General features: G+C 47.7%; 2 protein-coding genes across 2 annotated transcripts in view; both read right to left on the bottom strand.

Annotated features, from left to right (window-relative positions):
* Positions 1–27,507, bottom strand: part of LOC309550684 (uncharacterized protein) — a 1,024,308-nt gene that overhangs the window by 989,070 nt on the left and 7,731 nt on the right. The window contains exon 2 of the mRNA XM_082251019.1: positions 14,466–14,922. Within this exon, the coding sequence (XP_082107145.1) occupies positions 14,466–14,922 (457 nt within the window). The remainder of the gene's footprint in view (positions 1–14,465; positions 14,923–27,507) is intronic.
* Positions 17,420–18,226, bottom strand: LOC309549868 (gastrula zinc finger protein XlCGF66.1-like; the record flags this gene model as incomplete). Its single annotated transcript, XM_082250364.1, has 4 exons — positions 18,118–18,226; positions 17,856–17,990; positions 17,646–17,769; positions 17,420–17,529 (listed from the first exon to the last, which is right to left on the bottom strand). Exons 1-4 carry the CDS (start codon positions 18,211–18,213, stop codon positions 17,420–17,422), a joined length of 465 nt encoding a protein of 154 aa, XP_082106490.1. The 5' UTR covers positions 18,214–18,226.

Here is a 27,507-nt window from a genome sequence, read left to right as displayed (position 1 = left end):
CTGGACATGCTACAGATCTGAAACTTGACAGGTACACTTTGTGACCCCCCAGACACTAAATACAAAAAATGACATGCCTGCCTAAAAAAATGCCCGATAAATGCCTGCAAGAGAAAAAGACAGCCGCAGAGAAGCCGTATTCCTGAAAATATAAGAAAAATGCTGTTTTTTAGGGGTTCTGGACATGCTACAGAGCTGAAACTTGACAGGTACACTTTTGTGACCCCCCAGACACTAAATACAAAAAATGACATGCCTGCCTAAAAAAATGCCCGATAAATGCCTGCAAGAGAAAAAGACAGCCGCAGAGAAGCCGTATTCCTGAAAATATAAGAAAAATGCTGTTTTTTAGGGGTTCTGGACATGCTACAGAGCTGAAACTTGACAGGTACACTTTTTAGACCCCCCAGACACTAAATACAAAAAATGACATGCCTGCCTAAAAAAATGCCCGATAAATGCCTGCAAGAGAAAAAGACAGCCGCAGAGAAGACGTATTCCTGAAAATATAAGAAAAATGCTGTTTTTTAGGGGTTCTGGACATGCTACAGATCTGAAACTTGACAGGTACACTTTTGTGACCCCCCAGACACTAAATACAAAAAATGACATGCCTGCCTAAAAAAATGCCCGATAAATGCCTGCAAGAGAAAAAGACAGCCGCAGAGAAGCCGTATTCCTGAAAATATAAGAAAAATGCTGTTTTTTAGGGGTTCTGGACATGCTACAGAGCTGAAACTTGACAGGTACACTTTTTAGACCCCCCAGACACTAAATACAAAAAATGACATGCCTGCCTAAAAAAATGCCCGATAAATGCCTGCAAGAGAAAAAGACAGCCGCAGAGAAGCCGTATTCCTGAAAATATAAGAAAAATGCTGTTTTTTAGGGGTTCTGGACATGCTACAGAGCTGAAACTTGACAGGTACACTTTTGTGACCCCCCAGACACTAAATACAAAAAATGACATGCCTGCCTAAAAAAATGCCCGATAAATGCCTGCAAGAGAAAAAGCCAGCCGCAGAGAAGCCGTATTCCTGAAAATATAAGAAAAATGCTGTTTTTTAGGGGTTCTGGACATGCTACAGAGCTGAAACTTGACAGGTACACTTTTGTGACCCCCCAGACACTAAATACAAAAAATGACATGCCTGCCTAAAAAAATGCCCGATAAATGCCTGCAAGAGAAAAAGACAGCCGCAGAGAAGCCGTATTCCTGAAAATATAAGAAAAATGCTGTTTTTTAGGGGTTCTGGACATGCTACAGAGCTGAAACTTGACAGGTACACTTTTGTGACCCCCCAGACACTAAATACAAAAAATGACATGCCTGCCTAAAAAAATGCCCGATAAATGCCTGCAAGAGAAAAAGACAGCCGCAGAGAAGCCGTATTCCTGAAAATATAAGAAAAATGCTGTTTTTTAGGGGATCTGGACATGCTACAGATCTGAAACTTGACAGGTACACTTTTGTGACCCCCCAGACACTAAATACAAAAAATGACATGCCTGCCTAAAAAAATGCCCGATAAATGCCTGCAAGAGAAAAAGACAGCCGCAGAGAAGCCGTATTCCTGAAAATATAAGAAAAATGCTGTTTTTTAGGGGTTCTGGACATGCTACAGAGCTGAAACTTGACAGGTACACTTTTGTGACCCCCCAGACACTAAATACAAAAAATGACATGCCTGCCTAAAAAAATGCCCGATAAATGCCTGCAAGAGAAAAAGACAGCCGCAGAGAAGCCGTATTCCTGAAAATATAAGAAAAATGCTGTTTTTTAGGGGTTCTGGACATGCTACAGAGCTGAAACTTGACAGGTACACTTTTTAGACCCCCCAGACACTAAATACAAAAAATGACATGCCTGCCTAAAAAAATGCCCGATAAATGCCTGCAAGAGAAAAAGCCAGCCGCAGAGAAGCCGTATTCCTGAAAATATAAGAAAAATGCTGTTTTTTAGGGGTTCTGGACATGCTACAGAGCTGAAACTTGACAGGTACACTTTTTACACCCCCCAGACACTAAATACAAAAAATGACATGCCTGCCTAAAAAAATGCCCGATAAATGCCTGCAAGAGAAAAAGCCAGCCGCAGAGAAGCCATATTCCTGAAAATATAAGAAAAATGCTGTTTTTTAGGGGTTCTGGACATGCTACAGAGCTGAAACTTGACAGGTACACTTTTGTGACCCCCCAGACACTAAATACAAAAAATGACATGCCTGCCTAAAAAAATGCCCGCTAAATGCCTGCAAGAGAAAAAGCCAGCCGCAGAGAAGCCATATTCCTGAAAATATAAGAAAAATGCTGTTTTTTAGGGGTTCTGGACATGCTACAGAGCTGAAACTTCACAGGTACACTTTTTAGACCCCCCAGATGCTAAATCCAAAGAAATTTTTTATTTTTTTTTAATTTTTCCAATAATTGGCTCTCTATCAAAAAATTATAATTTTTAAGAACTTTTTTTTGCGTGATCCCTCTCCGGCATGCCACAGTCCAGGTGTTAGTCCCCTTGAAACAACTTTTCCATCACTATTGTGGCCAGAAAGAGTCCCTGTGTGTTTTAAAATTCACCTGCCTATTGAAGTCTATGGCGGTTCGCCCGGTTCGCGAACATTTGCCGATGTTCGCGTTCGCCGTTCGCGAACCGCGAATTTTAGGTTCGCGACATCACTAGTAATAAACAGTCTTTACTATGCAGAGCTAGATAGTGTAAGCTTAGTATAAGTTTATAGAGAATTCCCCTGCGGGGTACTTAGCACTATTAGCGATACAGCCGAAGGGTGGTTCAGGAGAGGCGGATGATCCAGTAGCGGGATACAGGGATCAGCGCAGCGAGGTTCCGTCAGCGAAGTAAGCTTGCAAGCATGGAAGCTTCAAGCAAGGTTAGCATCCAAGTAAGGGTGTTTGAACGAACACATGTGAGTGAGAACCGACGCCTTAAATAGCCATCTAGTCCGGCGCTGAGTGATGACAGCTCCAGTCTTAAAGGTGTATGCGCACCTTTCCAAAAGTAAATGGTAGGGCGCATACACTTGTGGAAAGTGTAATTTAGGGTACCAAAGGTACCGGAACATTACAACTTCATGCCATTTGTTTTTTTAAATTTTGGCATGAATTTCCCCTTAAAATTCATGCCAGCCCCAAAGGGCCTGGTATGGATTTTGGGGGACCCCACGCCTATTTTTTCCCGATTTTTTTCTTGCCGGCAATTCTTTTTTTTTTACATTCTGCTATCAGTGGGGAAGCCCACTGACAGCTCATGACTCATTCGTTGTTAAGGACGCAGCGACCGGCTTCCCGGTCTCCCTTCTTAACAACCTATTGACTGTGCGCTCGGCAGGATGTAAATAGTAAAAAAAATGAAAACACCGAGCGCACAGAAAATTCGGGTGATTGGTGAAGTTCTCCTCGGCCCAAACCACTCGCCCATCCCTAGTGGTGTTTAGAGGGAGGGAGAGGATTGTTGGAGAGGATGCATGGAACACATAGGTGGGAGAATACAAGGCTGAGGGTGCTGTCACCAGAGTGAGTAGAAGCCTCTATCCATTGTGTATCCATTTCTTCAGGTCAAATGAGGAGGTTAGACTGAGAAGTTTGGAAGTAGCAGCAGTGGCGTCACTAGGGTTGGTGTCACCCGGTGCGGTAACTCATGGTGTCACCCCAACCCCTTTTAATAATGTTTTTTTTATGGCACTGATGGCCACTCCAGACCTTTGCCGCTCGTCTTATTTGCCTGCTCCCAGGACCCCAGCAATGTACAGTACACAGGAGGAGCCAAGCCGAGGAGGTGGGGTCAGGTAACACACCCACCATCTGTTCGTGACAAACACTGCTGGAGGAGGCTGCTGGTCTGAATCGATTATAACACACTGCAATTTCGGCGGCCGCGAGACCTAGAGGCAGCGAGTGGTGGGGCCGCAGACTGGCAGCTTCGGCTCCCGCCTCAGGCACAGTGGTGTCACTGTGTTTTTACTGGCATTTTCCAAAAGTTACAAAATGACAGGTTTAATTGCAAATTTCAGTGCATAAGCTACAAACAAGTAAAATATGCAATTAGCAATGTGGTTTAAGATAGACATTAAGGTAAAATAACATATTTCTTATGTTATTTTTGATATAGTAAGCCAGATTAGATTATAACCCATCAGATTTTGTCACCTATGTCAAACTGGAGAGATTTCCCCTTAATTTCTGTTCCATAGCCATCACAGAAAGTGAGGGGAAATCCCTGGAATCCACGAGGATCACCCAAATATTATGTCCCCAATTCTAAGGACCGCCTGTCTGTCTCCATCACTCCATCACCTCCTGTCTCCATCACTCCATCCCCCATCACCTCCTGTTTCCATCCCTCCATCATCTTCTGACTCCATCCCCCCCGTTTCCATCACTCCATCACCCCCTGTCTGCATCTCTCCATCACCCCCTGTCTCCATCCCTTCATTAAACTGTCCATCCAACCATCCCTCCCACCACTTCACCCTCCATTATTTTCATTTTTCCATAACTCCATCGTTTTATCTCTTGGTCCATCCGTCCCTTGCTTCATTTGTCTGCCCCTTGCTCCATCTCTCCATCATACTGTCCATCCAAAAATCCTTGTGCCCTATATATCCCTTCCCCTTTTCTACCCACCATCACTTTTATCCTATTATTCTGTCTGTCTCTCACTCTCTTTCCATAACTCCATCCCTCCATCACCCCATCCCTATATCCTTTGCTCCATTGTTCCATTTCTCGGTGTCTCTTACCATCCCTCCATCCCTTCCTCTATCTGTCACCCAATCTATTCCTCCATCCCTTACTCACTCCTCACTCTTTCCATCTCTCTGTCCATCTCCCTCCCCCATCACTCCACCACTCTGGATTTCCATTATACGCTAATAAAAATACTCCAGAGCACTTCCACTGCAAATGTGCTCTCTACTTACTCTGATAGGTATATGAATAGTAAACACCTTAAGACCACCAAGCACAATAAATAAATAATGATCATACAGTACATACACACTATACACACTATACACATTTCATCTGAAAATCAGCCTGATCTGTCATAATGCTGCTGCCTCCCCTCTCCTGGCATGCTTGGATTTGTAGTGCTACAGACACGAGGTGGTAATGCAGGAGAGGAGTCTGTGCCTGAACTGGACTGATGAGCAGGTAAGGGATAGGGATTCTAGGGAGGTGTATTAGACACTGGGGTAGAATGTAGAAAATATCCACCCTTCAGCAGCAGAGTAGATCTCACAAAAAAAAAAAAAAAACAGACAGGAGCCTGCTAGAGAGAGCACATTCTCTCCCCCTCCCTCCTCCTCCTGCCCACTAAGACAACAAGCAACCGACATGACATTTTGCCGAGTTTAGCCAGCAGCCAGCTTACCTTACTGCTAGGCTAAACAAGTCTGTCCTCCACTGCAGACTGCACTTCTCCCCCCCTCCCGGCATCTCTTCTTGTTTAGATCAAATAAGGCATGCTGGAGAAGGGGGAGGGTGCAAGTAGCATCAGAACACTGACTCAGAAAGATCATTGGAGACTCGTCTCGGCAGGCTCCGGAACTCCAAGCGTCACAGGCTGAGACAGGCTGTTTTTTTTTACTGGCAGCCTTTTTACCTTACACTGGGTGTCACCCTCCCTTGATGGACACCCTGGTGCGGCCCGCCCCCCCCCCTTGTGACGCCTCTGACTGACCCTCATCCGCGCATGCAGCCTGGCATGCCAGGAAAGGGGGGGGACGAGCGAGTGCCCCCACCTGAATCATACCAGGCTACATACCCTCAACATGGGGGATGTTGATGGGGACAAGGGCCTCTTCTCCAAAACCTTGGCCTGTGGTTACAGGGGGCTTATCAGAATCATGAAGCCCCCTTTAACAAGGGGGCCCCCAGATACCGCCCCCCTGTGTGAATGAGTTTGGGGTACATTGTAAGAATAAATGAGGCTATGAGCCCATTTTTCACAATTCCTTCTATAGGAAAATAAAAAAAACAATGTCCTCCAATGTAGATCCGTCGTCAGTTATGAAGCCCACTGCACCTCTGGACCCCAAAAAAGAAAACACTCCACCCTCAGGGAATGACAGTCTAACAGTTCTTAAAAAGGTAAGAAGCAGTGTCACCTGGTGACATCATCTGGTGGCCCGCCCCCCTTGTGATGTAACTGAGTGGTGCATGCTGGATCGGTGACATCATAAGGGGCAGGGCCACCAGGTGACATCACCAGATGGCTCTGTCCATTACCTATTTAAAAACCGTCACCCAGCGGAGCAGGCATTCGACAGTCAGCCCTCTTCGTGGGCGGAGGTTTTTTTTGGGTCTGCGGTGCATCTGTCGTTGTGATTGACGATGGATCTACATCAGGGGACATTGTTTTTTTATTTAATTTTTTTTTAATAAAGGAACTGTCAAAAACTGCCTCATGTCTTTATTTTTAACACTTTTTTTGGTAAATGGGGGCCAGGATCTGGGGGCCCCCTTTTTCAAGGGGGCTTCCAGATTTACCAGTTAGCCCCCTGAAGACCCCCCTAACCCAAAGCACCCCCCATGTTGAGGGCATGTGGCCAGGTGTGGTTTGGGGGGGCACTCGTTTGTCCTCACCCCTGTCCTGGCCTGTCAGGCTGCGTGCTGAGATAAGAGTCCGGTATGGATTTTGGGGGGAAAGATACGCCATTTAAAAAAAAAATTGGCCTGGGGTTTCCCCTCAAAATCTATACCAGACCCTTATCCGAGCATGCAGCCTTTTTTGGGCCTGGTATGGATGGGGCCTGGTGTAGACGGTGGGGACTCCACGCTGTTTTTTTCCCCATTTTTTATTTTCTTTGCCAACACCCCTTTTTTTCACATTCAGCTGTCTGCGGGAGAGCCCGCTGACAGCTGAGGACTCATTTGTTGTTAAGGAAGCCGTGGCCGGTTTCCCGGCCTCGCTTCTTAACAACCTATTGACTGTGCACTCGACAGGATGTAAATAGTAAGATAAATAGAAGAAACGCAGAGCGCACAGAAAATTTGGGTGTTTTGGCAAACACCTGAAGGGGCCATTTCAGGCTGAAGTTATGCTCGGTCAAAACTGTTCTCCCATCCCTAGTATTTAGAAAGAGGGAGAGGATTGTTGGAGAGGTTGCATGGAGTGCATAGGTGAGAGAATACAAGGATGAGGGTGTTGCCACCAGAGTGAGTAGAACATACCTCCCAACTTTTGAACTTTGCAATGAGGGACACTGAAAGAGAAACAAAACCTGCGCGCTGCGGCAAATTGTGGGTGTGGCCAATTGCTTAGCAGTGGGAGGGGCTTAAGGGATAGGGTAAACAAAACCCAGACTTCCTAGTACTTATAAAATATGCTTTGATTGCTCAGCCTACTTTAAAGAAGAACTTCATTAAAATAGTCAGAGACTGCATAGCAACCAGCAACTGTTGGGACAATGAAGACTTTGGTGAGAAGTATATAATGTACAGTATTGTTTATATAGTGCAGGAGAGTGTAATGTAGAGAATGCAGGAGACAGGAGTATGTAATGTACAGAATGCAGGGGTCAGACTCTGCACCATCCACCCCCCCAGCTCTATACACCCCAAATGCCCACCCAGCTCCATACACCCCCCCCCATACACCCCAAATGCCCCCAGCAGCTCTATCCACCTCAAATGCCCACCCTAGCTCCATCCACCCCAAATGGCCACCCTAGCACTATCTATCCCAAACACCCATCCAACCTCCAAACACTCCATATGCCCACCCCAGCTCCATCCACCCCATATGCCCACCCCAGCTCCATTCAACCCAAATGCCCCCTTTTGGGGGGCGCAAACAGAAAAATGTAATAGGCATTGCTTTGCGGCAAAAAACGCTGTTAAAAATTGCGTGACTTTGAGGTCACAAAAGTGTGAAAGGGACCTTCAGTAATCAAGGTAGAGTGTGCCCCCTTCAATGCAGAGAGACCAGCATGCTGTGCCCCCCTTCAATGCAGAGAGACCAGCGTGCCCCCTTTCAATGCAGAATGGCCAGCGTGCCCCCTTTCAATGCAGAATGACCAGCGTGCCCCCTTTCAATGCAGAATGACCAGTGTGCCCCCTTTCAATGCAGAATGACCAGCGTGCTCCCTTTCAATGCAGAATGACCAGCATGCCATGCCCCCCTTCAATGCAGAGAGATCATCGTGCCCCCTTTCAATGCAGAGAGACCAGCGTGCCCCCTTTCAATGCAGAGAGACCAGTGTGCCCCCTTTCAATGCAGAATGACCAGTGTGCCCCCTTTCAATGCAGAATGACCAGCGTGACCCCTTTCATTGCAGAATAACCAGCGTGACCCCTTTCAATGCAGAATGACCAGCATGCCGTGCCCCCCTTCAATGCAGAGAGATCATCGTGCCCCCTTTCAATGCAGAGAGACCAGCGTGCCCCCTTTCAATGCAGAGAGACCAGCGTGCCCCCTTTAATGCAGAATGACCAGCGTGACCCCTTTCAATGCAGAATGATCAGCCTGACCCCTTTCAATGCAGAATGACCAGCATGCCGTGCCCCCCTTCAATGCAGAGAGATCATCGTGCCCCCTTTCAATGCAGAGAGACCAGCATGCCCCCTTTCAATGCAGAGAGACCAGCGTGTCCCCTTTCAATGCAGAATGACCAGCGTGACCCCTTTCAATGCAGAATGATCAGCCTGACCCCTTTCAATGCAGAATAACCAGCCTGACCCCTTTCAATGCAGAAAAACCAGCCTGACCCCTTTCAATGCAGAATAACCAGCCTGACCCCTTTCAATGCAGAATAACCAGCGTGACCCCTTTCAATGCAGAATGACCAGCGTGACCCCTTTCAATGCAGAATGACCTACCTGACCCCTTTCAATGCAGAAAGACCAGCCTGACCCCTTTAATGCTGAATAACCAGCTTGACCCCTTTCAATGCAGAATGACCAGCGTGACCCCTTTAATGCAGAATAACCAGCGTGACCCCTTTAATGCAGAATGGCCAGCGTGACCCCTTTAATGGAAAATAACCAGCGTGACCCTTTAATGCAGAATGGCCAGCGTGACCCCTTTAATGGAAAATAACCAGCGTGACCCCTTTAATGCAGAATAACCAGCGTGACCCCTTTCAATGCAGAGGGAGGGAGGGATGACAGAGGGAGGGAGAGAGAGATGACGGAGGGAGGGATGACAGAGGGAGAGAGGGATGACAGAGGGAGGGAGGGAGAGAGAGATGACAGAGGGAGGGAGGGATGACAGAGGGAGGGAGGGAGAGAGATGACGGAGGGAGGGATGACAGAGGGAGGGATGACGGAGAGAGAGATGACAGAGGGAGGGGGGAGGGAGGGAGGAAGGGGGGGAGAGTGGGGGGAGGACAGAGAGGAAGTGAGGACAGAGGGGGGTAAAGGATGGGAAGGGAGGGAGGAGAGAAGAAAAAGGGGGGAGAAGAGAAAGGGGGGGAGAGCTCCTCCTCCATAGACATGCTGGATATTGTAGTCTCACAAACTCCCCTCTACAATGAGACACACGGCAATCCCGCCCAGCCTCTGCCTCTCTCACACACAGCTACAGCTATAGGGGTTGGGAGTGCACATATCAGGGGGTCCTGAGGGCACACACTATGGGGGTCAGGAGGGCACATATCAGGAGAACCTGAGGGCACACGCTATGGGGGTTGGGAGGGCACATATCAGGAGAACCTGAGGGCACATGCTATGGGGGTTGGGAGGGCACATATCAGGGGGTCCTGAAGGCACATGCTATGGGGGTTGGGAGGGCACATATCAGGGGGTCCTGAGGGCACACACTATGGGGGTCAGGAGGGCACATATCAGGAGAACCTGAGGGCACACGCTATGGGGGTTGGGAGGGCACATATCAGGGGGTCCTGAGGGCACACGCTATGGGGGTTGGGAGGGCACATATCAGGGGGTCCTGAGGGCACACGCTATGGGGGTTGGGAGGGCACATATCAGGGGGTCCTGACGGCACATGCTATGGGGGTTGGGAGGGCACATATCAGGTAGCACTTGGGGGGTGGGCAGGGAAAACCAGGGGGGTGGAGAGCACTGGGGGGGACATGTAGCACTTGGGGGGTGGGCAGGGAAAACCAGGGGGGTGGAGAGCACTGGGGGGGGACAGGTAGCACTTGGGGGGTGGGCAGGGAAAACCAGGGGGGTGGAGAGAACTGGGGGGGACAGGGAGTACTTGGGGGGTGGAGAGCACTGGGGGGGACAGGTAACACTTGGGGGTGGTCAGGGAAAACCAGAGGGGTGGAGATCACTGAGGGGGACAGGGATCACTTTGGGGGTGGGCAGGGAAAACCAGGGGGGTGGAGAGCACTGGGGGGGACAGGTAGCACTTGGGAGGTGGGCAGGGAAAACCAGGTGGGGTGGAGAGCACTGGGGGGGGGGGACAGGTAGCACTTGGGGGGTGGGCAGGGAAAACCAGGGGTGTGGAGAGCACTGGGGGGGACAGGGAGCACTTGGGGGGTGGAGAGCACTGGGGGGGACAGGTAGCACTTGGGGGGTGGGCAGGGAAAACCAGAGGGGTGGAGAGTACTGGGGGGGACAGGGAGCACTTGGGGGGTGGGCAGGGAAAACCAGGGGGGTTGAGAGCACTGGGGGGGACAGGGAGCACTTGGGGGGTGGTTAGGGAAAACCAGGGGGGTGGAGAGCACTGGGGGGGACAGGGAGCTAGGGAAAGATGAATTCCTCATATACATCTGCCCCACCCCCCTCCTATCCAGCACACACACTTTGGAACTCACCTTCTTCCCGCCGAAGCGCCGCCCCTTCTTCTTGCCGAGGCCCCGCCCCTTATTCACGCCGCCGCTCCGCCCCCCGGCAGCGCGGACTGATGGAGCTGCTTAAGTTCACACTGCGATATGGAACACGCCGGGCAGGACACTGGCTGACACCCCCCAGTGCGTGGCACCCGGGGCAGGCCGCCCCCCGCCCCTTGGTACGCCACTGGGGGGAGGTACAGGGGGCGAAAATGTGTGAACAGTGGGCGGGCAGGGGCAGCAAACATGTAGTGAACACAAACATGGAGTGAAATGGCTGCAAGCTGTCCCAACCGTGGCTCTGCTTTCCGGAATGCAGCCGGGGACAAGAGCACAGCGGGACAGGCAGCTTAGACAAAGCCATGACATTTGGCAAGCGTGGGCAAGGGGCAACTGCTTTGGGCACCCAAAAAATGACAGCCCCTTTTTACCTGCATTAAAGACGGCCCTGACTACAGTCTGTGTCTCTGATTGTTTCCCACTGCAGCGATCCTGGCGCTTAGAGGCAGGAGCCAAAGACGGGGGCGGAGCTGGGAGGAGGAGGGGGGAGAAGAGATGGCCGGCCAGATGATTTTGCGGGACTTCAACCCGGCTCCGTGGGACTCACTCCAAATTGCGGGACAGTCCCGCGGATTCCGGGACGGTTGGGAGGTATGGTAGAAGCCTCTATCCATTGTGTATCCATTGCTTTAGGCCAAATGAGGAGGATAGACTAAAACATTTAGAAGTAGCAGAAGTGTTTATAGTAACTGGGATGTTGAAGTCACCGAGAATGATTGTGGGGATTTCAAAGGGCCTGGTATGGACCGAGGGGGGACCCCCACACTGTTATTAGTTTTACTTTTTATTTCTATTGCCGACAATGGCTGGGAAAATCAATTTAAATGTAATTTTTTTCTTTATAAATGTCAGTTTTGCTGCAGCAGGTTCTATACACAGTACAGATACACCACTTTACAGGCAGACTAAGGGGACCCCCCAGGCACTATATTTAAAGGAATTTTTCTTTTTCTTTTTTTTTCTCATTGTAAGCATTAATTAAAATCACTGCTCCTTTAAAAACAATATTTTTGTAAAAAAATAAATAAATAATTAAAAAAAAAAAAAATTGCATTGATAGTATCAAACATGAAAAAAAAAGAAAAAAAAAAAAGAAAAACACGCACACAGAAATTTCTGGTGTTGGGCGAACACCCAAACAGACGATGTTCAAGCCAAACTTATGCCCGTCCCAAACCATTTGCCCATCCCTATTACCTGGTTATCTCTCGCCTCGACCACTGCAACTCCCTCCTCATTGTCTTACCTTTACATAGGCTATCCCCCCTTTAGTCCCTCATGAATTTTGCTGCCAGACTCCTTCACCTTACAAACCACTTAGTATCTGCTACCCCTCTCTGCCAATCCCTTCATTGGCTGCCACTCACCCAACAAATTGAAATAAAAAATACTAACGGTAACTTACAAAGTCATCCACAACTCGGCCCCCAGCAATACCACTAAAATGGTCTCAATATGCCAACCAAATCATCCTCTTTGATCCTCCCAATATCTTCTGCTTTCTAGTTCCTTTGACACCTCCTCCCACCTCCAGGACTTCTCCCGAGTCTCTCCTATCCTGTGGAACTCTCTACTCCAATCTGTCTATCTCCTACTCTATCCACCTTTAGGTGTTGCTTGAAAACTCATCTCTTCAGAGAAGCCTATTCTGCCCCCACCTAACAACTGTACTTTTATTTTCTCCATCAGCCCATCCCCCACAGTTATTACCTTTTGTATCACTTGACCCTCCCTCCTAGATTGTAAGCTCTAAAGAGCAGGGCCCTCTGATTCCTCCTGTACTGAATTTTATTGTACTGTTTGCCCTAACATTGTAGAGCCTGCGCAAACTGTTTGCGCTTTATAAATCCTGTATAATAATAATAATAATATATGACTGCCAAGTCCAGCCTCTCTCAGCCAGGGTTCCTCCAAAGGTTCCTAGGGGCTCCTTGTCACTTCCTTGGGCTGTATATGGAAGTGTCACCTACCAGCCGTTTCTGGATACTGAAGCTTGTCATCATTGCACCGACACACAATTTTTTTCGTTCAATATATTTTTTATTCTAACTTTAATTTTAACAAGAGTGCAAAAAAAAAAATGAATTAAATGGTAAAGGAAGAAATCCAATTGATCAGGAAAATGACTTGTCTGGAATGTGGAGGCGGAGTCAGTAATAATTTGTGTAGAATACAATACACAACATGTTACATTATTATAACAAAGTATTGTAGAAAAATTACACCATAGAAAATGGGGGAAAGGAGAAAATAAACCCGGATATGAAGGTGACATTTGTGTACAAGGAACACCTTAACAATTACCACCATTTTATTCTCCAGGGCCTCTGCTTTCAGAAAATATATGTTTGGAATTTTTATCTAATCTTTAGGCCAAAAATCTGCATTTTACCATGTGTGCAAAAATAATGCAAAAACAGCTCTGGTATTTATGTCCTTCAATGTGTACTGTACTCATAAATACATGGGTGTGATCTCAGGGATTTGTATGACCCCCCCTCCCCGACATAGGAAACTAAGGGGTCTATGCAAAGAATATGTTGGGTGAGTGTGACAAGCATGTGTCCAGCCATGACAAATTCTGGCCGTATTCTAATAAACACAGTGATTTCTTATAATCATCAGCTCCAACTAGTGGCCATAATGAGGTATTAGTTCCAAAATACCTCAATCAGAAAAATAGTTCAATACCGCATTATGGCCACTAGATGGACCCAATGATCATAGGAAATCACTGAATGAAATAAAATAAGACCAACATTTGTCATGGATGAATGAATGCTTGTCATATTTGTTCATCTATTTTATAAAAACGAAACATGTAAGTGAAGTGGTAACTATTGAGCCAATCACTTCATCAAACCACACATAATATCTCCCTTCAAAGGGAAAACAGAAATTATTTACAGAAAATCAAACAGTATAAATATTTTCCAACCAATAACCTCCACCCAGACAAGATATGTAGAAATATAAAGACAAGCGATGTTACCTCTCGTGCCGCACTCCGTCAAGCCACCCAAACCCACACAGGAGCAAAGGAAAGAAGTTCTCACCTAGTTTATCTCTGAGTTCTCCTTCCCTCCTGTTGGGGGATGGGAGAAGGATGGACTGAAGACAGAGAGACACGCTTCGGGGTCACCACTGGTAAGTAGAGCCTTGAAATGAAGGACATCAACTTCAGAATTTCTGTCTTGTCTGTGTAAAGTTTACTGATAAAGATATATGGGATCTCACAGCTTCTAGCTCTGTAACCCGCTATATCATTATCAGTAACCGTCACACAGACAAGCAAGACATTCTGAAGGTGATTCCTTATTTTACGGCTCTACTTACCACTCTACACCCCAAAATTTACTCAGCCAATGAAAAGCCAACACGGTACAACACTTCATCCATGTCTCTGGTCATCTCTGATCTCCTTATCAACTGTTTCTTACATGATGAAGATCAGCCATGGAGTATATATGAGGTGTATATCAGGGTGTGCTTCTTTCCCACATGTCCACCAACATTCATATAGAAGACATTTCCCACACTCAAGGCCCTAATACACCTCAAGGGTTGTGTGGGATCCCTGATGTACAGGAAGACAGGACTTCAGTGAGGAACAATTCCCTTATTTAGGACAGGAAAGTCACGTCTTTCCTGTGTGAGATCTCTGATGTGTGTTAAGATTGGACTTCTGTGAAAAACATTTCCCACACTCAGGACAAGAATACGGCTTCTCCCCCGTGTGAGTTCTCTGATGTGTGTAAAGATTGGACTTCCGTGAAAAACATTTCTCACACTCAGGACAGGAATACGGCTTCTCCCCCGTGTGAGATCTCTGATGTTTGTAAAGATCGGACTTCAGTGAAAAACGTTTCCAACACTCAGGACAGGAATGTGGCTTCTCTCCTGTGTGAGATCTCTGATGTATGTAAAGATTGGACTTCCGTGAAAAAGATTTTCCGCACTCAGAACAGCAATGTGGCTTCTCCCCTGTGTGAGACCTCTGATGTTTGTAAAGAGAGGACTTCTCTGAAAAACATTTCCCACACTCAGGACAGGAATACGGCTTCTCCCCTGTGTGAGATCTCTGATGTGTGTAAAGATTGGACTTCTGTGAAAAACATTTCCCACACTCAGGACAGGAAAACGGCTTCTCTACCATGTGAGAACTTTTATGCACATTAAAATGGCATTTAAAATGGAAACACTTCCCACACTCAGTACGGGAAAACCTCTTATCTGTTGGAAGGATGGCACCGTCCCTCACAGTCTGAGGTTCCTCAGGATAAGAGGAATACGATGGTCCGGCACTGTCCCTCACAGTCTGAGGTTCCTCATGATAAGAGGAATACGATGGTCTGGCACCGTCCCTCACAGTCTGAGGTTCCTCAGGATAAGAGGAATACGATGGTCCGGCACTGTCCCTCACAGTCTGAGGTTCCTCATGATAAGAGGAATACGATGGTCTGGCACCGTCCCTCACAGTCTGAGGTTCCTCAGGATAAGAGGAATACGATGGTCCATCTACACTGTGTGGTGCCGGGTGGACATTTGAGGTAGCCGGGTTTTCTCCTGGACTATACTGTGTGATGTCCGCATCTTCTACTTTACAGTCTGGAGACAAAGTGAGACAATCCTCTGAGGTTTTCCTTATCTCCCGTCCATCTACTAAAATAGAAATAAAAAGATTATCATTAGACATCAGCAGATTGGTTCCCCTGAACCAGGACTCCGCCCACATCAGGCAGCTTTGTCTCTGAGGCTCTTACAATTCCACCCTCAAGGTAACTAGTAAATGGTAGAGGGTGACTAGGTGACCCAGGAGCCACACATCAAGTCAGGACCTGCTGTATGATTGTAAATGGCAGTCTCAGTCTGGACCTATGCCAGGCCACGCCTTGATGTGCGGGACACCTACTCACTATCTACCGATATAAAATGTCCAGCTGGTAGGAAATGGGTGTAACAAAAGAGAATTCATATTATGTGTAAATATAGCAGTGGGTAGAGGGGGGAGAGCAGAAGTCAGGAGTATGTAATGTACAACATAGAGTATATAGTGCAGGGGTCCGGAGTATGAAATGTACAACATAGAGTATATAGTGTAGGGGTCAGGAGTATGTAATGTACAACATAGAGTATATAGTGTAGGGGTCAGGAGTATGTAATGTACAACAGAGTACATAGTGCAGGGGTCAGGAGTACGTAATGTACAACATACAGTATATAATGCAGGGGTCAGGAGTATGTAATGTACAATATAAATTATACAGTGTAAGGGTCAGGACTCATAAGTCAGGCACAGCCAGTGAACAGCAGAGTAAGTAACCCCAGGAGAATTGTTCTATCAGAGAGCTTACTTGACCTGGGCATGGGGAAGGAAATCTAAAGCACATATGCCAGGCATTGGGCACTAATCTGCATGATTAGCCCGCAAATCCCTACTAGCACAAATCCCGCCCGACCCCAAAAAAAAATTCTCCCCCTAGTACAAATTCCCCCCTTTACCATATCACCTATTCTAGTACAAGCCCCCCAAAATTGACCCTCCTCGCACAAATCCCCTTCTCCCACCCCCTCCAAACACAAATCACCCATGAATCACCACTTCTAGCACACACCCAAATGTCCTTTCCTATAACAATTCTTAGCCCCTGCTGCTCCTTAAATTCCTCCTCGCAACACAGATCCCTTCCCACAGCAATTTCCTTGTGGTGCCCCCCCCCCCCCACCTCGCATGATACCACAGTGCCCAGGGCAGCCATCCCTCCTGCCCACCCCTTGTCCTGACCCTGACCCCAGGTGCCTAGATCTAGTAACTCCTCTGGTGAAAATGAACATTTTGCTGCCAGCTGAACCCCAGAATCTCCATAGATCCAGTCTAGATACATAAATTGTGTCTGCAGCACAGAGAAGGAAGATTATCCGAGAGAAATACAGGAATACAGGACGGGGAACACAGCTCAGGAAAGTGACCAGGGTATTACAGGCTGATATCACCCAGTCCTTGCTCTACTCTGGACCAATCAGTGAGCAGTATGGGAGGAGGAATGTATTTAGTGTTAATAACGCACCTGTGCTGATCTCTGTAGGAGTGTCCTCCTCTATAAATGTCCCCGTTATTCCATCCTCCTCCATAGACTGCTGATCATCCCTCACATACGTCTCTTCTTCTTCTGCTTTAACCTCAAATTCTATATCGATTGGATCTCCACTCTAAACCAAGAAAATAATAGAAGAGGTCATCTGTAAAACATAAGCTTCAATATTGTGACATCACATTTAAAAAAATCACTTCAATGAGTCCATGTTCTAGATGTTCCGTCCCACCAACCTTGTAACAGTGAGGGATGGTGTGACCTTCCTGTGTGGAATCCCGGGAATACAGAGGACGGGGACATCTCTCTGGTGGGTTCCTGGTATTAGGTGGCTCCATCATATCCTTGTGTCCTTCTGAAAACTCCTCCATCACTCCATACTCCTCATCCTCCTCTTTATACTCTTCTTTAACATCAATATTATCATCCCCGAGGTTTCCACTCTGAATATATAATAAAACATTCATTGTAACAAACATGCTGTGTATAAATCAGAACTACCAATAATTGTCACTCATCTACCTGATGATGGTGGGGGATGGTGTGACCTTCCTGTGTGGAATCCCGGGAATACAGAGGACGGGGACATCTCTCTGGTGGGTTCCCATTACTGGATCCATCTGTAGGAAACACACACACTGACTGAATACATTGTTTCTATGTGTTTATCAGATGATGGGGGATCTAGGTGGAGCCTCCGTACTGCTCTCTCCTTTACAATAAAGTCTCCTCTTACCCGGTGATGTGAGGGGCGGCTGATTCTCCATCATGACGTCCTTGTAGAGATCCTTGTGTCCTTCTAAATACTCCCACTCCTCCATGGAGAAATAGACAGTGACATCCTGACACCTTATAGGAACCTGACACACACAATGATACAGTCACCATCCAGACACATCCCTTGTCTGTTACTGGATAATGTCCCAGAATTCCCAGCACCGCTCACCTCTCCTGTCAGCAGCTCAATCATCTTCTTGGTGACTTCTAGAATCTTCTCCATGTTGTGTCTCTCAGGTCTTAGGGAGTCACATGGAGGCACTGTGATGGTCATATGATCTCCTGACTTCAGAAGAGGAAATCTCTGTATTGAGGAACCAATAGGAATATCATGTTAGAATCCCAGAATCCTCCTCAGCTCTCCGGTCAGGTCTGTGTTTCATTAATAGAGATAAGAGTGACGTCATGTGACCTCCCAGAATCCTCCTCACCTCTCCGGTCAGCAGGTAGATGATCTCCAGGGTGAGGTTTAGTATCTTCTCAGTCATGTGACTCCGGTCCTCCTCCATCCTCATTGGTGCCATCATTTGATCTATACAGGTCTCCTTGTAGATGGATAATTTTGGGAAATTAAAATAAGAATTATTTGGATGGTATTGGTCACAATAATAGGATGTGGATTTTAGGGTTGTAATAGGAGAGTTGCTGTACATTTAAGAACTACTCTCCCCACGAGAATACATTTAATCTGGACAGTTTTGGATTTGTTACATCTTGGAGGACCTTGGACCCTCTTAGCCTGCCAGATCAGAATTTCCCTTTTCTCTGTTGGATTTGTTTGGTTTCTGAGCTGGTTTGCAGCTGATACAGAACTCCTCTAAGAACAAGTGCTCACCAACGAATGAAGGAATCCCTTCTTCATCTTACATAATATTCCAGAACAAATCACATGACCAGTGGGACAATAGGATGGTTAAGATTGCCAGTTCTGTAATGTCTGAAAAATAAGTGCAGGTGGGGTGGGAGGACAATCATAGACCCCCCTCTGTCCCTCAGAGTCCCCTGAGCCCTCCAGCCCCCTATTCCCTCAGAGGCCTGAAGCCTGAATACCCTCTCAAGATTCTCAGAGTCCTTCAGACACATTACATACAGAGGTACATACGTATATACATACAGAGGCCCCTAAAGTCTTCCAGCTTCACTAAACCCTCACATCACCTCAGCTCCTCTACTTCCCTCAGAGCCCTCAGTATTTTCCTCCCTCTGACACCAATGATGGAACATATTCTTCATGGCAGGCTGGGGAATGTTTTCTTCTTCCTGACCAGCAATGTAAGGGGTTTCATACTCCTGACCCCTGCACTCCATCATTGTGTTGGCTGCATATTGTAATGATTGCCCATTGGCTGTCTGTGTTGTGTAATAATTGCCCTTTGTAGGCCATGTATGGTCAGGATTAGAGATGAGCTCGGGCGTGTTTGAGTTCGCACATCCCCGTTCCCGCCAGGAAGCCGACACTGCAGTCCACTAATCACAGGCAGTGAGACATTTACTGATCTGTGCACCTGCGGATTGGGAAATGTCTCACTGTCTGTTATTAGCGGAGTAGCAATTTTGGCTTCCTGGCGGGATCAGGAACGTGCGAACTCGAATGCGTCCGAGCCCATCTCTAGCCAGGATGGTCATTGTCTTCTCTATTTATTATCAGTGCTGTTTGTTTAGAGGAACATATTACTAGAATTTATCACCAAAATTAAGAGAATGGTTCGGCCCCGAAAGTGGGGAAATGACTTGACCCTGAAGGGGTTAATCTAAGTTTCCACACTATATATGTGTGTATCATCATCTGCTTGAGATAAAAGACGTCACAGTAACTATGGAGGAAGAGGATGGACATGACGGGGGGGGGGGGTTACTGGGTGTAAATAGAAAATAAGATCTTATTACCTCCTCTGCTGCCACTTCCAGCAATGTTTCCTCTCTACTTCCTCCCAATTCACCTCTCACCCGGAACTTCCTGTCTGTACCTGACATCACTTCCTGTCTGTTTTCCATAGAGACTTCCTGTCTGGGTAGAAGTGAGATCACCACTTTGTGGAGCTCAGAGCAACTGCAGCCCTGAGAAACCTCTTGCAGTGTGAACACGGCCTTGTGCTGTGTGTATGTGCTAGTGATCGATTGATATCTGTTTTTCGTTGCCGATACTGATATTTTGCCGATCGCATATCAGTATTGGCCGATATTTTCACACGTGTAAAATTTTGCCCAAAAAACACAAAATTCGACACAAATCTCTTAATAAACATGTGAATCTTTATTTATTAACATTTTTAACATGAAGTGCTCATTCCTCACACCTTAACTGCATAAAAACGGATAGGAAATCTTCAATTGCAGGGACATTTGCTTTGCATTTCACAACATCTGATTGTGCATTATGCATAATAAAGTGCTGCAGTAGTGGACTCACTCACTGCAATATGTTACTGCAGTGCAGTCAGTGCAAAACTGTTTGAAAAAAAGCTAGGCAACAACAACAGCTACACAAAAAATACACATACACAGTGGATTGGATGGACTGGAGTCAGTGGAGGACCACCTCTGCAGTAAGGCACTGACTGCATCTAATGCAGTGCAGTCAGTGCAAAGCTGCTAGCAAAAGAGCAAGGCAGCAGCTACACATGTTACAGTGGATTGGACTGGGCTGGAGTCAGTGGAGGACTACCTCTGTCTGCAGTATGGTACTCACTGCAACTACTGCAGTCAGTGCAAAACGGCTAGAAAAAAGCTAGGCAACAGCTGGACAATGGATTGGATTGGAGTCAGTGGACTACCTCTGCAGTATGGCACTCACTGCAACTACAGCACTCCCCAGGGGGCAGGGCTACACGTATAAGATTGGAGCACCAGCACCTTTATTGCAATTTTGCACATCACTGAAGATACCTTTGATTTTTTATGAACTTGGCACTTTATGCATTTCAGTATATTTATTTATTGGTCACCATTTGATACAATTTTGGAATATTTATATGGTTATTTTATCACGGCCACACGATTTTTGACAGCACTAGCACTTTATTTCCACTGTGACACTTTCTGATAGTGATTACAGAAACAGAATCACATTATTATATGGTTTAAACATATGGTAACACTTGCACTTTTATCTCACTGTGCATAGTCACCATCTTTTGTTATTTATTGATTTATTTGCAGTATTACTTTGGCGCTACATTAATTTTATTTTATACCTATATTTGTGTTATGTGGAAGCACTGAATGTATGCTGCCATTGGCATTTCTTACACTGTTTTATTGTGGTTTAGCACCGATTTTATTTACATTTACTAAGGGTGCATGCTTTGGCCAATCACATAATGCACCGCGCGCATGCAGTGCATTATGGGCGCTTGAATTGTCTGCAAAGAAGCACATTTGTTCGTCATTCGACGAACAATCAAACGGCCGATGTTTGAGTTGAACTTAGCTTCTACTCAAACTTGAAGCTCATCCCTAATCACCAGAAACAGTAACCATTGGTCCCAAATCTCTAATGGTTTTTTTATGTATGTTTTGAGTTTTGCTAACACAATTTTTTGGAACGTTAGGAAAACATAAATTTTTGTTTCCACAGATCCTCCTCCTCCGTCGGCATGACTCCCCCATTAAGAACTTCACCAAGCCGACCATTATGCGGCACCTGCATTTGAAGCTGTGGCAGAGATTCCACCACTGCACATCAGTGCAGGACCTTCAGCGCTCTTGGAGTGACATAAAGAGGCGCAATCCAAGAGCGCTGAAGAAGGCCGTGGCGAGAATCTCTGGTAAGTCAATATGTGGAATAAATATGCCAAAAGATGTGGATGTGTGTTTGTGTGTGTATGGGGGTGGGGGGTTGGGGGTGAGTGTGTCCACAGCCTTTGGAACTTCCTTTATAATTTGTGATTCAATTATATCCTCTTTGTCTTCTTGTTCTAGACACAGCTGATGGGTGCCAAGTAGTGTTGAGCGAACATGGACTGTATTATTCGTGTTCGTACCGAATAATTGGATTTTTGTTACCCGAACACGGACCCGAAAACTTTACTGTATGTTCGGGTTTAAAATCCGTGTTCGGTCATTTTATTTCCGGGTTTGTATGTAATGGCGCGCTTTTAATGGTGGGCTTTCAACAGCCAATCAACAAGCGTTTAACTGGTGTGCCTTAAGCCATCCCAGCCATGCCTACTAATGTATTAGTAGCTGTGATTGGCCATCTGAAGCATGTGACCATGTCTTTATAAGTTCGAGACCGAGCGCTGCTGCGTCATTCTGCTGTAGTATAGGGACAGAGCACACATCATACGTGCTGGCTGCTGATTAGGAACAGACAGTCAAAAATTATATTGTGTCCGAAAAGAATTCAGGGTCAGGTCGGAGGGCTGCAGGCAGGGTGAGTTGTTAGGGCATTTTAGGGCGAGGCTGGAGAATAGGCAGGGTCAGTGTTCTACATTGATTTTGCTGTGTCAGGGGTTTGCAGTGCCAGTGACCGATCTTATCGATCATTTTAGGGCGAGGCTGGAGAATAGGCAGGGTCAGTGTTCTACATTGATTTTGCTGTGTGTGGGGTGGTGTGAACACAATCTTTTTGCCCGCTGAGGAGGAGGGAGAAAAAAATCTTTTTTATCAGTCAGTTGTGTGCAACGTTTTTCCTTCAGTGCTGCTGACTGTGATAATACACTGCTGTGTTCACATGTGCTATTATTGAGTGATTTTACAATTTATACACTTTTTTCTATTCCACTATTCAATATACACCCTTTTGGGTTAAAAAAAATAAATTGTGGCATAGTCTGTACTAATCTATTTAAAAATTACAAACTTAAAAGGGGAATTTTCTTTTTTTTTTTCCCTTCATAGCCTGCAGCAGAGCTGACTGATATAAGACACTGCTGTGTTCACATGTGCTAGTGATTTTAAAATTTATACACTTTTTTCTATTCCACTATTCAACATATACACCCTTTTGGGTTAAAAAAATTAAATTGTGGCATAGTCTGTACTAATCTATTTAAAAATTACAAACTTAAAAGGGGAATTTTCTTTTTTTTTCCCCTTCATAGCCTGCAGCAGAGCTGACTGATATAAGACACTGTTGTGTTCACATGTACTATTGAAAAATCACCAATTTAATAACGGAATTTTTGTAAAATCTTACCTGTAAAATTCCTTTCTCTGAGTCCTCCGACAGTCGCCGCCTCTTCATATTCGTCACTAATGGGGTTAATGACCTTTGCTCCGTAGGAGTAGCTAGGCAACAGAATATATTAATATCAAAGCTTTTAGCATATCCCACCCCCAGAGGGTGGTCCCCTCAGTCCATACCTCCCTGCTTCCTGCATTTCCAACTCAGTTTCAGTAGCATAGCAGTAGAGTACATAAACAAACCCCAAAAGAGGGGCGGGGCGGCGACTGTCGGAGGACTCAGAGAAAGGAATTTTACAGGTAAGATTTTACAAAAATTCTGTTTTCTCTTACGTCCTCCGACAGTCGCCGCCTCTTCATATTCATCACTAATGGGGACGTCCCATAGCAGTGTAGACATGAGGGGTGGGAAAAAAGCAGCCGCGCCTAAAGCAACGCAGTACCCACATCAGAGAAAGGAACCTTACCAAAGTAAGAGAACCAACTGGGCAACAGGAAAACATGCTCAACAGGAGCAACAACCCAGGAAAGAACAAGTAACCTAGGGGTAAAAAACACCCCAACAGCCAAGGGCCCAAACAAGGGACCCTAAGGCACCGCCGCACTAAGAACTTTACGGCCAAAGGAAGCATCTGCCGATGCCTGAACATCCACTTTGTAAAATTTCGAGAAGGTGTGAACGGACGACCAAGTCGCCGCCTTACACACCTGGGCCACAGAAGCCTGATGACGATAGGCCCAAGACGTACTCAGAGACCTGGTAGAGTGCGCCTTCACAGGAAAAGGAGGAACCTTCCCCTTCAAAGCATAGGCTTGCACAATCGTCTGTCTGATCCATTTGGCGATGGTCGCAGCCGACGCCGCCATGCCCTTCCGAGGTCCCTCGGGAAGGACAAAGAGAGAATCCGACTTGCGAAAGGATTTAGTCGATGACAGGTAAACCCTGATCGCCCTAACAACATCCAAGGAATGCAAAGCCACCTCCTTCGGATGCTTAGGCTTCGCGCAAAGCGGAGGCAGAACAATGTCCTCATTGAGGTGAAATTCCGAGATCCTCTTCGGAAGAAAGGACGGGTTAGGTCACAAATACGGAGACTTGCAGGACAAGGCCGCCAGCTCCGACACCCTGCGAGCCGAAGTGATCGCCACCAAGAAGGCAACCTTCTTGGACAACAGAGACAACGAGATCTCCCTGATATTTTAAAAAGGAGCATGTTGCAACACGGATAGAACAAGGTTCAAATCCCATGGAGGCAAAGGCTCCCTCCTAGGAGGGACCAAATGTCGCACCCCTTGAACAAAGGTGCCAACCAAAGAATTAGACGCCACAGGGCGTTGAAAGAGAACGGCCAGCGCAGAAATCTGACCCTTAATCGTGGCCAACGCCAAACGCTGGTCCACGCCCGTTTGAAGGAAAGCCAACACTCTCGACACCGAGTACGAGCGAGGGGAATACCCCCTGGACTCACACCAGGCAAAGTAAGCCTTCCAAGTACGGTAGTAAATCTTCCCCGAAGAGGCCTTCCTAGCCTTGATCAAAGTGGGAATGACCTCAGGGGAAAGACCCCTATCCTTCAGGACCTGGCTTTCAACAGCCAGGCCGTTAAAGCCAGCGACTGTAAAGCAGGATGGAATATCGGTCCTTGAGACAGGAGATCTTCTCGAAGTGGCAGACGCCACGGAGCGTCGACCGCCAGATTCACGAGGTCTGCGTACCAAGACCGGCGAGGCCAGTCCGGTGCTACCAGAATCACCGCGTGCGGTTCCGAGGCTAACCTGCGAAGGAGCCTGGACAGTAGCTGAATCGGAGGAAAGGCATACATCAGACGATACTGATGCCAGGGCGCCACTAACGCGTCTGAGGCGTCTGCCCGAGGATCACGCGTCCTTGCCACGAACCTTTCCACCTTGTTGTTTAGACGAGACGCGAACAGATCCACATCTGGGGACCCCCACTTCGCGCACAACATCTGGAAGACATCCGGGTGAAGGGACCATTCTCCCTGGTCCAGGGTCTGGCGGCTCAGATAATCCGCCTGCCAGTTCTCCACCCCCGGAATGTGAACTGCAGATATCGCCGGGACGTGCGTCTCGGCCCAAGACAGAATGTCGGCTACTTCCCGAGCCGCTCGGGCACTCCTGGTGCCCCCTTGGTGGTCGATGTAGGCCACCACTGTGGCATTGTCCGTCTGTACCCGAACTGGACAGCCCTGAAGCCTGTCCGTCCAACGCAGAAGACAGAGATTTATCGCTCGCAATTCCAGAATGTTGATCGGAAGGGAGGATTCCTCCTCCGACCAAGTTCCCTGGGCGGATAGAACACCCAGAACACCACCCCAGCCCGACAGGCTGGCGTCCGTGGTGATCACCGTCCATGACAAAGGACGAAAAGACTTGCCCTCCGACACCGCCAGGGACTGGAGCCACCACAAAAGACCCCTTCGGGCGCGATGGCTCAACGACAGCCGCAGATCCAGAGATTGCGGACGCCCATCCCACTTGGCCAGGACCTCCGCCTGAAGCTCCCGCGTGTGAAACTGGCCGAAGGGAATCACCTCGAGGCCGAAACCATCAATCCCAGACACCTCATACACGTCCGGAGGGACGAGCACTGATTGTCCCTGAGGGACCTGACTTCGCACTGAAGTGTCCGAAGCTTGTCTTCCGGCAGGAAGACCTTCGCTTGAACCGAGTCCAGAATCATCCCCAGGTAGGGAAGACGAACTGACGGGCACAACGTTGACTTTGGAAAATGTATCGTCCAGCCGAATTCCTGCAGAGTCTGCATCGTGATGGACAGGTCGTTCACCAGGCCCTGACTGGTCGCGGACCGAATCAGGATATCGTCCAGATACCCCAGGACAGAAATGCCCTGGGCCCTTAATAAGGCTAGAACCGGCGCAAGCACCTTGGTGAAAACCCGCGGAGCCGAAGCGAGACCAAAGGGCAACGCCACGAATTGATAATGATCCTCCGCAATGGCAAATCGAAGGTACCTCTGGTGACCCTCGAAAATGGGGATGTGAAGGTACGCATCCTTCAAGTCGATGGAGGCCATGAATTCCCCCGGAACCAGGGCAGCCACCACTGATCGCAGGGATTCCATGCGGAACTTGCGAACCCGCACAAAGCGGTTCAGAGCTTTCAAGTCCAGAATCGGACGTACCTTGCCCTCCTTTCTGGGCACAGTGAACAGATTGGAATAGAACCCCCGAAATCTGTCCCGATGAGGTACCGGAACCACCACTCCCTGGTCCCGCAGGTCCCGCACCGCCAGGTGCAGATCCTGCAAGCGCTCCGGAGTCAGCTGAAGGTTTGAGGGGAAAAATCTGCCCGCCAGCCGAGAGAGAAACTCGATCTTGTATCCAGATCGAACGATTTCCTGAACCCACCTGTCCCGAACGCGGTCCAGCCAGGGTCGAAGAAAACCGAGCAAACGTCCCCCCACCCCAGAAGCGGGTGAGGGCGCCCCTTCAGGCCGCATTGTTGTGGGCAGTGGATCCGGACTGGCCGGACTTCTGCTTACCCGTCCACGGCTTCTTCTGGGAGCCTTGGCCTTTGAAGGGCTTGCCCTTATAGTGCGACCGAAAGGCACGAAAGGACCCCTGAGAGGGTCTAAACGAGGCATTCTTCTTACCACGAACAAACTTATTCTTGTGAGATTGTGGCAAGAGAGAGCTCTTACCCCCAGAAATACCCTTTATCAGGGTATCCAAAGATTCACCAAAAAGGCTAGATCCCGCGTAGGGCAAATTAGCTAAAGTTTTGCGGGAAGACTGATCAACAGACCAACATTTCCAGCCATATCAGGTGACGGTTCAAGACCGCCACACTAGAAAGACGCGCAGCCAAAGGGACTAAATCCAAGTCCGCGTCACACAAATACATGACACCCTGATGAATCTGATCCACCATAGCCAAAGTTGTCGGCGGGGCAGAGGCAGCCACCAGAGTGCGTTTGAGCACCTGCGTCCAATCCGCAATAGCCTGGGCTGCCATAATGGAAGCAAAAATAGGCTTCAGCATAGAGCCAGCAACCGTATAAGCATGACGGGCCAGAGATTCCAACCTCCTGTCCGTCGGGTCCCGAAAACCGGGGTATCCTCAGCAGGGATCGCAGTTGATTTATTCAAAATCGCCACCGCCTGATCCACCTGAGGCGGCACACACCAACGCTCATCAGTAGCCGGTGTAAAAGGATAACGCAGCTTGAACCTACTTGGCACAGCAAAAGGTTTCTTTATATTGCGCCATTGCTCATCCACCGCGCGCTGAAATTCCGTAGAGCAAGGAAAAACCTGCGATGTTTTGCGTTTCCTTTGCGTCCCATAAGAGGACATCAAAGCAGGAGGACATGGTTCATCCTGCAAATGCAGCGTTTGTTTGATAGAAGCAACCAACTCATCCATGAGTGCAAGCTCTTCAGACGAGCCAGGGGGAGAATTATCAACCCCTTCCACCTCAGCCTCCCCGTCAGACCCCACAAGGTCTAGGGATGAATGAGACCCTGAGAAAGGCACTCCAGCCATAGCAGCCCCATCGCCCTCTGAATCAGAGGAAATAGACACCCTGGGCCTTTTTGTGGATCGATCAGCCACCAGCATCTGCACTTGAGCAGCTAAGTTTGCCACAATAGTGGCCAGATCAGCCCCCTCGGGGGGAAGCAGCAGCCCCTTGGCCCCCCACCAAGGTGG

This window comes from Pelophylax lessonae, assembly GCF_965119305.1.
Source record: "Pelophylax lessonae genome assembly, chromosome: 3".
In the NCBI taxonomy this organism is placed as follows: Eukaryota; Metazoa; Chordata; class Amphibia; order Anura; family Ranidae; genus Pelophylax; species Pelophylax lessonae.
The sequence above is the reverse complement of the archived record's forward strand: the minus strand, read 5'-3'. Positions and strand labels throughout refer to the sequence as shown.